The sequence below is a fragment of the Cyrtonyx montezumae genome, unplaced genomic scaffold (assembly GCF_038088225.1).
Source record: "Cyrtonyx montezumae isolate F1298 unplaced genomic scaffold, pur_monq_1.0 scaffold_0, whole genome shotgun sequence".
Classification (NCBI taxonomy): domain Eukaryota; kingdom Metazoa; phylum Chordata; class Aves; order Galliformes; family Odontophoridae; genus Cyrtonyx; species Cyrtonyx montezumae.
This window is the reverse complement of record NW_027071824.1, coordinates 7,175,805-7,190,780: the sequence shown is the minus strand read 5'-3', so window position 1 is coordinate 7,190,780 and position 14,976 is coordinate 7,175,805. Positions and strand designations below refer to the sequence as shown.

General features: G+C 35.2%; 1 protein-coding gene across 1 annotated transcript in view; it reads right to left on the bottom strand.

Moving 5' to 3' along the window:
* USH2A (usherin) overlaps positions 1-14,976 on the bottom strand; it is a 354,043-nt gene that overhangs the window by 220,752 nt on the left and 118,315 nt on the right. The window contains exons 21-25 of the mRNA XM_065744176.1: positions 10,965-11,095; positions 4,715-4,841; positions 4,234-4,331; positions 2,840-3,020; positions 2,210-2,340 (exon numbers count right to left, since the gene is read on the bottom strand). Of these exons, the coding sequence (XP_065600248.1) occupies positions 2,210-2,340; positions 2,840-3,020; positions 4,234-4,331; positions 4,715-4,841; positions 10,965-11,095 (668 nt within the window). The remainder of the gene's footprint in view (positions 1-2,209; positions 2,341-2,839; positions 3,021-4,233; positions 4,332-4,714; positions 4,842-10,964; positions 11,096-14,976) is intronic.

The window sequence follows — 14,976 nt, the reverse complement described above, 5'->3', positions numbered from 1 at the left end:
ACACTCTGCAAGCTAGTGTCACTGTTACACATAAGATTGGAAGTGCTTAGCATTTATCTCCCTTTGAATTGGTCAGCATCAAAATCAGTGGTGTAAACTATCAGCAGTCAGAAGACCTTCTTTCAGCCACATAAATCCACAAGGAAATGTGCCAGAGCAAGAGCTGGTGATTCATACTAGTTTTTCTGCTCACCATTTGCTCAAAATTATTATGTCTGGATCCAAAGAGAAACAGATTGACCTCTCTAGCCTCAGTTAATTATCTCAGGGCTCGAAACTCATGGAAGAAATGATTTTTACACATAGCACCTTCCTAGGACATAATTTTGTCTTGGCCAGCAGACAAGACAGATTCTTTGGTTTTTGGTAGCAGGCCAGCCACGTGTCATTCCAAAACTATAAAGCTAGCAAGAAAAGTGTGATCTGTGCAAAGGAATGGGTAGGGGAGTACCATCGTACATTGCGCTCAGGATTAGTGAACTAAGTCAGTATGGTTTCCTATCTGTTTTTCAGTGAAAAAGTTTCCTGACCAAAGCTCCTAATAAAGGCATCATAGCTCATGCACAACATGATACACACCTCATTTTCACTATTAACCTTTTTTTTTTTTGTGAGCTCAAGTGTATGGAAAAACCTTCTGTCGTTATTTATGTGCAGAACACAATGCTGCAAGGGCTGGAAAAACATTTAAATACCCAGCCACTCTAAAGTTCCACATCTTAAGGCTATGGGGATGTCACAGTCAGGTATAAAATCAGATGGAAAAAAAAAATTGTCTTAGAAAAAGTGCTCTCGAAACAAACTACAACTTTTAGTGCTAAAAATAATATAAACCTATAAATGCCAAAAATCTAGAGTCATGTAGAGAAGAAAACTGTTTTGCTTTTCATTGCACTTTCAACTTACTAAGTCCCCTTTCTCTTTTACAGTCAGAAGTTGTCTCATATTTCTGTTGTCCTTTCACAGAGCAAGAGGAAAGAAAACATGCCACAAACATCTGTAGAAGAATTTAAGACCCATGCTTGTCCTTCTTGTACACAGTGCCTCTGTACTGTAAATTACATCCATACACATGTTCAGAGTTGGACTTTAGTGTATATAACACCTTATGTTAATATCCCACAGTCTCTGTCACTGCTGGAGGACCAGACTAAGGCCATGTTATTAGCATAAGTTGCTAGTAGAACTTAACTATAAATTCTGAACTAAGGTTGCTTGAAAAGGAAGAAGCAGTCAGGTCTAGGACAAATCAAAATCCAGAAAAAGGTAATCTGCTGGAATAGTAATATAAAAGATAAATACAGAGTAAGTTACAGCTGACCTGAAAAGGATGAAAATATATTTAGTTGCTTTATGTCAGAAGTTTAAAAGAAAGCACACATTAGATATAATGTCATGCCATAAAACAGGCTTTGACACGACAAGCCATTAGCAGAACAGCTGCAAAGTAATAAACAAACAGATAAATAAAAATGGAAAGGGCAGATCAGGTTATAAAGAGTACCAGCAGATTCAGAAATCTCTAAATGTATATGTTTGCTTCTTAGAACAACTAAGAGAGATTACTTTCAACATAATCCTCTGCAATATTGGTACAAGTAGTAACTATATTAACCCTCTATGCAATTTTGACCACAGCCTCATTACCTTCAAAATCACTGGGAGAAGAAAAATTTAAAAACCCAGCATTACGTAACTGGTACAAAGAGTTTGAAAAACTGTAAAAGATACATTCAACCTTAACCAAAATCCCACACACAGAAGTCTTTTCTAACAGATACCAGAAGAAAAGCTCATGAGCATCTCTCCCATTTGCTCAGCAAAGGACTTGCACAGCTCAACAGCATTGTGAAAACAATGACTTATATTTTGAATCAAAAGGAATAAATCTTATTGATTATAAATGAATCAGAGGTAAAACAAATTATTTTAATACAAGTCTTTTATACTATTTCATAGTCACTTCCAATCCAACAAAGAGAATAATTCTGCTTTTTCAAGTATTAATATCTTTCTTATGATATAAAAATATCATAACTTATCTTGAGCATCTTTTGGAGGCTTTTTTAACTCTTCTTACACATTAATCTGTACAATATTTGAAAACAATCAAAATAAAATTAACTGTTTGAAATTCCTTCAGACATGTCTTAGAAAGCAAATGCTATCATAGCTGAATATAGTTATTAATACCGATCTGTACACTTACTGCAAGAAAATCTGGACCGTCCTTACTGTAAACAAACAAAAGCAATCCATTCAGTTGATCTGTTCTGAATTTGAAGGAGATCTCGAATTCCTGCCCACCACTGAAAACACCTGAATACAATTCGAGGAAACCTTGAAAGAAAGTTAATTAAAAATATAAATTACAGAAACCAACAACAGAAATATAGATGCTACCTTCCACTTTGACATGAAGAACTCAGAGATTTCAAGACTAATATTTAGACTGACATTTATACGTTTATAATTTACTATTGTTTAAAGGACAGTTCTCCATAATGTAACTGTAACAGACTAAACTAGGGCAAGATCCTAACATTTCACTACAAAATATGATCTGGTCTGTTTGAGGGAATAGAAACACCTGTATCTCTTAAAAAGTAGTCTTTACATTCATAACAAATTTACCTACTGTTAGTGCAGTGCCACCTGTCTGTGAAAACAATTTCTATTCCAGGCAGAAAACTATTTTGTAAAATGAACTTTAACGTACTCAGAACAATCCTATATAAAATAACACTGCTTTGAATGCCACATCACTGTAATACTTTCAGTATGTTTGCCATTCAGATCTCAAGAACATGTGTGGCTAGTACACAGTATGGCAAACTACCTTTGCCAAGAAAATGTGCTCCTTCTGAGGGGAAAATGGGGCATCCCTCCCACATGTGATAGACATTATTTTGCTCTTCTGCATTCTCCCAGTTCAAAGATTCCCAGTACTCATATGGAGTATACATTTTTTTCAAAAACAGGTCACTGAGGCAACCCACAAATCCTTTCTGGATTACAGTCTTCATTCCTGCAGAAAAGGAAAATAATTATTAAAGCCAATCACCTGCAAGTAAGCATAGGGATGAATCCACGTTTGTACACACTCCTTATGGTATATGTGCATGTATAAATTGATAACTAGCAACTCTAACTTCATAAATTTGTAACTAAGCTTACTTCATGAATTGACCAGTCACTAAGGACAGCAGCAACTACCACGTGGCTAGAAAATTTTGAACTTGTTGAGATATCGCATGCTTCAGCTCAACAACATATCTACTCCATGATGATTGCAAGGAAAGTTTTATGCTTATCTCTTTAAACAAAAGGATTATTCTGAAGAATGGTGTGTATCTGCCAAATAGAGCAAAGTAGCACTCAAAGGCTTCAGCAGATACTCTGTTAGGATGTCTTTCTTTCCTCATTTGGATAATTAGGAATACTCAAATTCATTACACTTCTGTATCTTTTCTTTACTGAGGAAAAACAAAGCTGGAATTACCACTGGTAGGAACGTAAACATAGGAAACAATTTGACTTTAAGATTTATATGAAAGAAAATGCAAATCTGATATGAGTTCACCCAGGACAGCTGATTGCATCTTTTATTAAATTAAAAGTATTGGGTAGAATATACTTTCGGCGTATAGACCAAGTTTATGTGTGAAGGAGTATGTCTGTTGATTCTGTGGAAGCCAGCTATGATCTAGCTCCACAGAAACACAGTAGTAGAGCATAGAATACTTGCACAACACTATGTTCAATGCAACAATCCCTGAAGCATCCTAATTCGGTCCAAAAAAGAAAAAAGAAAAGGCCAGTATGCCCTATTTCTCATTCCAGCTTGTCCTTAAGCTACTGAAAACAATTTTTGTCTTTTTAATTCCAAAGCATAAAACACATCCATACATTCACCTACTTAACAAATTGCTTCCAGATGTATAATTCTGTATATAAACCTTCTAAAATATGCACAAACTTTATTAAATGCAACAGCGCATTAGTGCTGATGAAATTCAGCTATAAAGATACGTCTTTCTTTCCTAAAAGATAAAATTAAACTGTTTAGGCTTAATTTTGATCAAAACAATTAGGTTAATAATTGTGCATATTAAGTATGTCCCTGGCACAACGTCAATACAAAGCACAATACTACAAAGGCAGTTTAGACAGTGCCCCTAACTAGGATTCCGCATACACTGTATTATGGGGACTGCAATTTCACTCACCTACATCCCTTCTTACAATTGTATAACCCTGTGGAAGTCCTCCAACAAAAACTCCAGTGTTCTCTCCAATAATGGTACTACCACTTGTGGCTGAGGATGAACCTAAACATAACAGGTCATTATTCTTTTGTTCACTGCTTTCAGTAGATTTTCAGCTCAACAGAATACTGACACTGGTTAGAAGAGATACTGGTGTCACACACATCCTAATATTTTCCAGTGCATACATATCCTGAAAATATTTACAACAATAATTTACAAAAGAACATCGACACAAAAAGATCATAAAGCACAAAAAGGAAAACTCCTCATGCTAAGATTCACAGCAGACATATAGTTTGGATGCACTGACAAAAGAGTAGCAAGTTCATCAGAAAACTGAGTTATTTTATTCTTCTGTGGATGAACCAAAGTAGTAGAAAACTAAGCAAGTGAGCAGCAACCTGAGAAATACCAAAATAATAAGGCAAATTTGGATTGATTACCTGTGTACTGCCCATCTACTGTGATGTTTCCCAGTGCTTGAATTCTTGTAGCAATTACTTGGTGCCAACTGTTATCATTATACTCTTTTCCACCATCATTAGTTGGTGTGACTGCTACTGCAGATCCCTTTTATTAACAGAAAAATCCAAGTTAGTACATTGGGAAGGTAAGACTTAGAATTCTACTTTTATCTTCATATCCTTCTGCATGATCACATCCAAAAACAAAGACAAAATTCATTTGTATAGTTTCTTTTCTGAATGACTACTGAATGAAGTTTATTACTAATTCCCCCTAAAAATTAACTTTCTTGAATAAATAAGGAAAGAAAGACCTAGCTCAGTTTCTATATAAAATAGAAAGTAGTGTGTTGTACCCCGAGGAAAAAGAGGATGAGGCACAAACATTGAGGGTCACGTCACTCAGATTTCTGATTTCTTATTAATAAGTCTATTTAACTACTTCATTCATTTTGGTGGTTTGAGGGACATGATTCAACACACATTCCATGGAAAGCATCTTTGTATCAAAATCATTGACTGCAGAGCCTGTTTAATAGAGGTGACTCAAAACATAGGAGCATCTGTAGGACAGTATGAGAAAGTGTGCAATTTCCCTTTTAAGTTAGTATCAAAAAAGAAAATTTTGGGGTGAAGGAATATAGTGCAATTATGAGCAAAAAGGTTATACTATGAATCTCAGAACAAAAAACAGAACCTAGAAGGTAAATTACCAAGGATGCTTGTTCAGTACAAGCTCATAAGTACTGACTGTAAAATTTTTTTTTCACCAGGTTTTATTAAAATAAAAGGATATAATAAGATGAGGTGGTACATTTAGAGACTTCCATGACAAAAGATGAATCTTTTCTGAACTGCTAAGTAAGAGGAAAATAACGGATGCAGATTCTAAACCAAATCTCAAGATTATAAACCATCAAAACAAGGCATAAATTCAAATAGCTTTGCAACAAAAATAACTTTCTTCATGAATTGACACAGGATTTATAATTAAACTGTGTTCAGCTTTCCAAGCAGCTTGAGTAATATTGTCTTTAATCTTAATAACATACTTTAACCATGTGGTAACTCAGTGTTCAGTTGAATTCACAAAATAGAATTGTCACATGCATGAAGTGATGACTGAATGGGAAAGCATTATGTTGCACAAGCAGTGTATAACATCTAAGTACTGAAATCTCCGTAGTTATTTTGTACATTAAGACAAGCTTCACAAAAGTGATTTCTAAAATTTTCTAAAATTTTCCATTTTTTTTTCTAAATTAAACAGCTCTGAAATTGTTTCTAGATCTTCTAGTACTTCCTTGCAAATTGACTTCTGAGCTGTGCATATGAAGAAAGCCTGTTGATAAAAACAGTGACTTACTGCACTAATACTTAGATGATATTGTTGGAATATCGTATTTTGCATTGAAAGTGTGTGCATTTAACAGAAATTGCTACTCATCACAGTGATTTATAGTACTGTATGCATTCTCTGGTGTGCTATTAATTGGGGACTGTCATCAAGTATCCTGTGTGAGAGAATACGTATGATCTGTACTTGCACACACAAATACAGAATAAAAAAATGATTTTCCATGAATATATACAGCATGTTTCTCACTCCACTCAGATAACTTCTTAGTACTGAAATAGTCTGTGGTGCAGTCCTCTATCCCATGATAATAAAACAAAGCTATATATCCTTATATACTAGCATGCACATTTTCATGTACTATTTTTTATTGTCTTCTTCTCTATTTCAACATTTTAATATTTTACAAACACACATTTCATTATCGTAGTTTAATAATTAAAACCAGAACTGGTGTCATGCCCAATTAATGTGCCCTGGTAGCATGCCCATTAGTTTTTCCATTAGTGAATTCAACAATACTAATGGGATTACTAGCATGGGATGCTAATTGGGCGTGACATAAGAAACTGGCTTACTTCTTAGCATACCCTTGCTAATGATGAAATTAATGAGCATTTTATTAAATGCTGTCTCATCAAAGTGTACTTAGTTAGCGTTAAAATTGTTACAAACGATGCTGCATTCTAAAGATCAGGTGCCTGAATAAGTGGTTCTTCATATTATGTTTGGCAACAGTCTAGAGCATTAATAGTTTTATACATCAGAAACCACATTTATTTGTAATGAATTCAATCTGAGACCACACAACCATATGTGCTAACCTGTGTTTAGTTTCAGGAAGAAAAAAAGGAATTAAAAAAAGTGTTCAGGATTCAGATTGCACTGCATTGAAGGCCTCTGCACAACATTTTATCTAGAGCCACCTGAATGATTCTATGTTTACACTCAAATGTGCTGTCATGAAATGGCTTGTTCTACCTTTTGAAAATCACACAGGGAACAAATCTGGATTACTTGACACTGTTCATGAAAGCACATACAAAGGTCACAAATACGGATTCTCAAAGATGTTGTTTAGGTGGCAAAGTCTGGAAGTAACTCAACAAGTCAGGTTTCTTCAGAATCCAAAATTTTTGTCACTGAAAAAATGGAGAAGTACTGAAGCTTTGCCAGTGACACAAGAAGAATAGCACAGACAAAATCCATAGTTAGGTATTCTCCATTTTCCTTTATTCTTGAAATAAAACGCTAACTCAGACTGTGTTCTACTACTTTGATCTTTGCACAAACATCAAACGAAAGTAACTTTTGTGTTTTTTTTCTTTTGCTGGTAAGTTTAGTAAACGGATCAACTTCTAAAGGAAGAGTTAGATTCAGTTTCCCCAGTACTGGGAGTAAAATCCTGATATTCTGCCCTCATCACTGAAGAAAAATGTCATTAGGATTAGCCTTAAATTTCCACTGTTAGTGATTTCACTTTGTATAAAATATTCAGTACTTCCCTGGGAAAAATATAGAACAAATGACCTGTAACCTATGACAGATAACTATAAAATCAGAAGGGGAGCATTAAAGACTCCACAGATAGTTGAAGATTTGCAGAAACACTAAGCTTGGAGGAAAATCTATGAAACAATGTGACTGTGGAGACAAGACCACGGAGGAGATCAGTTAGCAATAAAACGTCATGCCTCCTGGAGACTGAGTAGAAACAAGAATGACAGCAATGAAATAAGTAAAAAAAAAGAGTAGTCAGACAACACAAAGACAAAAACATGGTCAGATAGCAAACAGATGAATGATGGGGTACATAAATCTTAAAGAACTACAAATAGACAGCAAGAAAAATATTTGATATTCACAATTAGAGAAGGAAGGCATTAAGGCACCTGAAGATTCTCAACTAGGAAGATTTGGCAGGACTATACTCAGGGCAGGTACAGTAAAGAAATAATACACTCATCACAAGTGAAGATGCATACAGAATTTCTGAAAAGGGACTAACGTTAAAAATAATTAACCTGTGACAGGTCACTTCTGGAGTGGAGCATAGAATATTATGCCAGGCTGACAAAGTGCAGCAGACAGAAAAACACTTTTGCAGTTCTTAATAGAAGTGTTTAAAGGCGGGGCCATAAATGTTGGTCATATGTATCATGACCGTAATTAGAAAATACAATGCATATAACCTGATTATGAAACCACATTATGCCAATAAGAAGCAATTAAAATATTTGCATAGTAATGCACACTGTGATACACAAATGAAGGAATAAGAATTGCTGGTATACAACATGATACTTGACCTTTTAGGATAGGAATAGCAAATAATAGTAAGCAGCTACATTCGAGAAGTTACAGGGACCTGTTGCATGAATAGGAAGGTGGCAGAAGAGAGGAAAACAGTTATATTCAGAAAGAAACAACTGAGCTGAAGAAAGGTTATTTAAGAAAAATCCTCAAGGTTCAATCATTACCGTTTCTTAAAGGGTTTCAGCTCAAAAAGCAGGGTTATCCCATGAAACTTGCTGAGGACACAAACTTGGAAGGCTTCATTAATATGTAAAAAGTTTAGAATATTTTTGCAAGAAGAACGCTAAGGGCTAGCGCTCTGAATTAGGGTTAGTTTTAATAATGTAAAACAAACAAGAGTTTTCACTGCTAAGTTGTCACTGACAGGGAAAACCTTGGTTGCGTAAATTGTCTGTAGAATTGCTAGAATCTGATGCAATCACAGAAAAGACTGTACTATAGCATGTTTGTTAGCAATAGGGATGCAATAATCTTTAAACAAGGCACATATGTCAGTCTTAGAGTCCCAGATCTATATTAAGACTAGAAGCAGAACTCACTGAGAGCAGCTCTACCAAAAAGGACTCAGGACCTGATGAAAAACTTGATGTGAACCAACAGTGGAGATGACTGCTTCTCTCTACTCTACCCTTGGGAGGTCCCACCTAGAGTACTGCATTTAGATATTGACCCCCCACAGCACATGAAAGATAAGGAGCTTTTGGAGCAGGACCAGAGCGGAGCCACAAAGATGCTCAGAGGATTTGACCACCACCCCTACAAGGACTGGCTGGGGAGCTGGGCTTGTTCAGTCTAGAGAAGGGAAGACTCCAGAGAGACCTCACTGTGGCCTCCAGTACTTAAAGGGAGCTTATAAAACAAAAGGAAAATCAACTTTTTACATGTGCAGGTAACAGTAGGACATGAGGAAATGATTTTAAACTAAAAGAGAGGAGATTCAGATTAGATGAGATAGTGGTGAGGTGCTAGAACAGGCTGCCCAGAGAAGCTGTAGATGCTCCATGCCTGGAGGTGTTCAAAACTAGGTTGGATGGGGCCCCCAGGCAAACTGGTTGAGTGCTTAATTTAATGAATAACAATGCTACCCACAGCAGTGGAACTTGGTGATCTTTGAGGTCTCTTTAAGCATTCTGATTCTTTCCAAATTCTACATAGATTCAGTGGAGGGGCAGAATTAATCACAGGGAGGTCAGGGATCTTCACATACACTCTTTCAAGCAAATATACATTGCCATAAGTATAACAAAAATGTTTATTTTTACTGTGTCTAGATTTGTCTCCATAAATCTAAGCAGAGAAGAACATCTAAAGAATAGTACTATAACAAATTAGCAAATAGTGCTATAACAAATCAGCTTAAAAACCTTTGTGGATCCTGTTTGAATCCTTGAGCACACAGAGATCTCTGCTTTTTCTTTCAGTTTTTGCCTCTAGTTACGTGGCAAATAAGGACAAAGAACTCCTGACTGCAGGTTTTCCTGGAACTGTTAGAGACCAGATTGTCCGTGCACTGTGCAAAGACCCTAGGTGGCTAATTAGAGCTGTCATTTCCAGGAGGCTGTAAAGCAATTGTTACGGGACCTAAATCCATAAGGGTAAACTTCTATGTATTTATGCTGCTACTACACTAGTTACAATTCAAACTAAATCCAAACAGGATTCAAAATTCTGGACACTACCATATTAATACATGATAAAATTACAGTATTAAAACTCCAGTACAAGTATGTTATGAGAAGCCTGATCTCTATGGTCCTTTTAATAAGACCTTTGAAATGACCTCCTCCACTGGAAAAAATGCAACCCCAGGTACAGACCATGGCTCCATCAGTCCACACTTAGCAATGAGCAGGAAGGAGTAAACCAGTAAGAGGGAAGAGAATCCAGTGGAAGGGAGAACAGGAAGAAAAGGAGGATATGTGGTAGCAAATGGGTGGGCTTAAAAAAATTAAGTTTCAGAGCTACTGGATCACTCAAATCAGAAATAAGTAATCTACATTAAAAAAATTTCCAGCTGTTGTAGTTCTAAATATCATTTATTCTTAAGAATTTCATAGCCACTAGAAAAGAAAAAACTTAGAAACATATAAGGTGAATAAAGATTTAGGTTTAAGTTCTCTCCAATCCATTACTCATGTGAAGATACATTTTTATATTGCAAAGAAAACAGAAAATACTCCAAAAATGCAAATAATGCTGTCATATTTAAAATTTAATTTTGTGGAATTTATAACATTTCTTTGATTACTTCTGTCTTTGCTGCAGTCATTATTGCTGATATTTTCCAATTCAAAAACTAGTTCTTCCCATCTGATGGAAATTTTGGTAATTTATAGCACTGTTTGGTGGAATTGACAAAAAGCGCCACAAAGTGTAAAAATGAAGTTGTAAATAGTGGCTAATGTAACAAAAATGAGAATGGTTTTAATATTTAAATGTTTATTGGTTCTGAAGAAACAGTTAACTTGACTCATTTTAAATAAATAAATCATAAGTAGGTAAAAAAAACGACTGGAATATGTACTATAGCTATGCTTATATGATTTTTTTTTGTACCTGTGGATCAAAAAGAAAGTAAGGACGTCCACTCCTCAGCTGAAGTGCAATATATTCCTCCTGATTTCCAGGTGAAGCAGAAAAAAATATTAAACCATCAGGTTCCTTGGTTTTGAATTTCACTTTAATACCTGGTTAGAAAGAGTAAGCAGATATTTAACTCAGATGGTTCTTGTGCATTGTGATAGTGTAAATATAAACAAAAGATCAATTTAGTTTGCCATTTCACTCTGTTTTTAAAAGTTTAACATGGAAGTTCTGTCCATTTTACTGCGTTTATGGTAATTGTAAGAGAAATTCTCATAATCCATTCTGAATCAGCCTTTGAGAGAAACATTTGTGATTTCACAGCCCTTACTCATCCATAAAAAAAATGATATGTAACTGTTATTCATGCTAGTAGGTAATTGCTTTCTTAAGAAAACAAATTCAAACATTGGGATCCTATTCTAATATTTAATCAACAGACAGCTTTACATGTGAATCCCAACCTGTCCCTTAACACTCTTATCAATAAAACAGGAATTAGTTCGCTAAACTGAAGTATTTCTTAGAGTAATGTTTTCTGGTTCCAAGCTACATAATTTGTGTATGTATATATTGTGTATGTATACCAGGTATATGTACTTATACATGATGGTACCTGAGTAAAAAATGAATACTTTTAATGAAAAAGTTTTAGCAAAAGCTGGAAATATACCAAGAAATAATAGATATCCTATACTTAATAATTTTCCAGATCATTATCAACAGCTTCCATTTGGTTTCTGATAAAGCATCACCTCAGCACATGAAATATCATTCAAATGACATAGAATAAAATGCAATACATTATTTATGACTACAAATAAAATACCAAATATCACACCAAACAGCCCCTAATATATTGCTGTCTGCAATATAAACATACTTACTAAAAATCTAAGGACACATTAATGAAGCAATTCTTAATTATGTATCTATTTTTGACAAGTGTTAGTACGAATAAGCAAGTTTTGGATAACCACCACCACAATACCCTTCTTTTAAGACACCTCCTAGAAAATCATCTTACAGAAATAAGAAAATTACAACTCCATTAGCACAACCTTTCTAATGTGCAAAATTAATATCTGAAATTACGTTGGATCTATACTTTACTAATTTTTTGGAAATGAAAAAAATGCAGCAACAGAAACTTCTGCCTTTTCTCTGAACTTCAGAGGTATAATATAGAACATCCTACTTTTAAAGAAATGCAAATTAACACGAGGGAATACCGAGTGACGCAGACTTTTTTTCCTGCATTGTTACATTTATATTTTCTTTTTCTCTCTTTTCATTTCAGCAGCTGAGAGGAGGAAAAAAGCAGTGAAAAAAAGATTTCTAGAGCATAATAATGGTGCAAATGCTCTAATATGAACATAATATGTTGTAAAATCACCAACTTGTTGAGTGACTGAGATGGAAGCATGAAAGGGCTAGTGAGAGGAGAAAAAAGTGCCATTACTATATCCAGAAATTTTCCAGTAGTATTTTCATGCTACTTCATTCATATACTATACATTTACATCATGTTTATGTGAAAAACTTTTTCTACAGAACAGTATATTTTACTGGGTGTTACTCAAACTACTTGGTCTTTTCACACTCAGTCTTTTCACATACATTTCACTTTTTTTTTATTATGACTTACTGCTTTTTGGCCTGATAGCTTTTCTGGTAGACTCAATCTATACAAAAAATAATCATAATTCTGATGCATATTCATAGTAGATCATGCCTGTTAGTTACCTATACTCATGAGAAATATTCTTTGAGGCCACTCCACATAAATCATTTTAAGAAATGTAACACAATACATACAACATGTATGAAGCCCTCCCCTTTTAGAAAAGAAATCAGTCATGAAATTGGCATACCTGCAAAAAAAGCAACTGTATATAAGTAAGGCTGAGCAAATGAAAAAAAGAATCAGTGAGTAGTAGCCATTCTTATGGAAAAGAGAACTTTGCTTGGCTCAGAAATCACACCTAACTGCTGTTCCTTGAGGTTCCATCAGTATCACTATCTGCTGAGGGGCTGAGACTGATAATGGCCTTTAATCCCAGCATCATGAAGCACAATTAATTTCAAGAGATGACAGTATTGTTGTCAAGCTGACAGAAGATATTTCTGAAGTCCGAAGGATCCCTTCCCACTCCTAATTCACAGGGACAACTGCAAAGAAAATAATAGATTTTCTGCAAAAGCATCTATAAATATGATGTCAAGTGTTAGAATACTGTTATGAACCACAATTTGTGTTATGCTGTAGTATTTCTTGAAGTTTACAAATGTTGTATGGGTGCTTCCTTATTGGATATTGAAGAAGTTTACAAAACCCTAATTCCTGCCTACAGAGCTATTCCACCCAGGTAGACAACAATAAGACAAAGGGGAATGGATTTATACAGAAACAGGGGAAGTTTAGTTAAGATGTTAGGAAGAAATTCTTCACTCAGAGTGGTGAGGCACTTGGAACAGGCTTGTCTAGAGAAGCTGAGGATGCACTGTTTGTGGAAGCATTCAAGGTGAGGAGTGATGGGTACCAGACAGTCTGATCTGATCTAGCAGTTGGCAATTCTGCTCATGGTGTGGGGGACTGAACTCCGAGGTCCCTTCCAACCCAAGCCATTCTATGATTCAAGCCCATCCTGACTGGACTCCAGACTCAAAACAAATCTGGAAATTCAGTTCAAGATTTATAATAACTAGGGGTATTTAATTCATTTTTGGTATTTTTTTTCTTTCACTGACAATGAGCACTGAAAATGGATCTTATTTAACCTGACCACAGAACAGATTCTTTTCAAAATCTGGTTTCATAGGTTCATAAGGTTGGAAAGGACCTACAAGATCATCTAGTCCAACCATCCTCCTATCACTATCCCTACCCAACTACTAAATCAAATCCCTTAGCACCTCATCTAAACGCTTCTTGAACAGCGCTAGGGATGGTGCCTCAACCACCTCCCTAGGCAGGCCATTCCAGTGCCTGACCACTCTTTCAGAAAAAAATATTTCCTCAGATCTAATCTAAATCTTCCCCGGCGCAACTTCTGACCATTCCCTTTCACAGGGGATTTCACATTCTGGCCATTCAAGTTTCACAGAACTTGAAGACCAAAACGGATTGCCAGAAAACAAAATTACCATTATATTTTTGGGGTAGATTTTAAGGAAGGTTTCTCAAAGGCTCATGTCTACTATTTCAACATGCATTTCTAGAGCCTTAATATTAATGATATATATAATAGATAAACAAACAACTGAAATTAAATTAAATGGCAACATTAAAATTAGTTCTGTAATTTGTCACATACAGAAGTCTCATGTCAGCCTCAGTACTGAGGCTACTAAGCCTCATGGAAAACATGATCAACTGTGGGAGAACAGCACTAATGTACTTTTAATCAACTTAATCTTGAATTGCAACTGAAGAATCCACCTGAAATGCTTGTGTATGTGACAAAAATCTGTTGGTCCACAAGTAGCTGGTATCAATTCCAGGGTGAAAAACAGCGAGAAATTTTACTACTATAAATTAAATAACTTTGAATCTATTTGAAATTATAGTTGCAACTGGTGCAGAGTCAAAACTCTGATTATAATTAAATTTAATCTATTCCTATAACTGAAAATATTTAAAACAGCATCATATAGAATGCAATAAAAGCACTGTATGCAATGAATGAAAAAGACAAGAAGAAAGATGCTCACTAATAAAATGACAAGTAGAAAAAATTATTACTATTTTTTCATAATATTACAAAGTATCTTAGGGCAAAGTCTATCATTCTGTCAGGATATCTATCAGGTTTCAAGTTTTACAGTAGTGGATAATGATGAGATTTCTATCCTAGTTTCACAGATGGTACACTTGACTTAGCAGAGGAATGAGGATGTAAATGACCAATACAGGCATTTTAAGGCATTAAAATGGGAAGCAATACCAGTGTGATTCTGTTTCCACAATTCTTTGTCACCATGC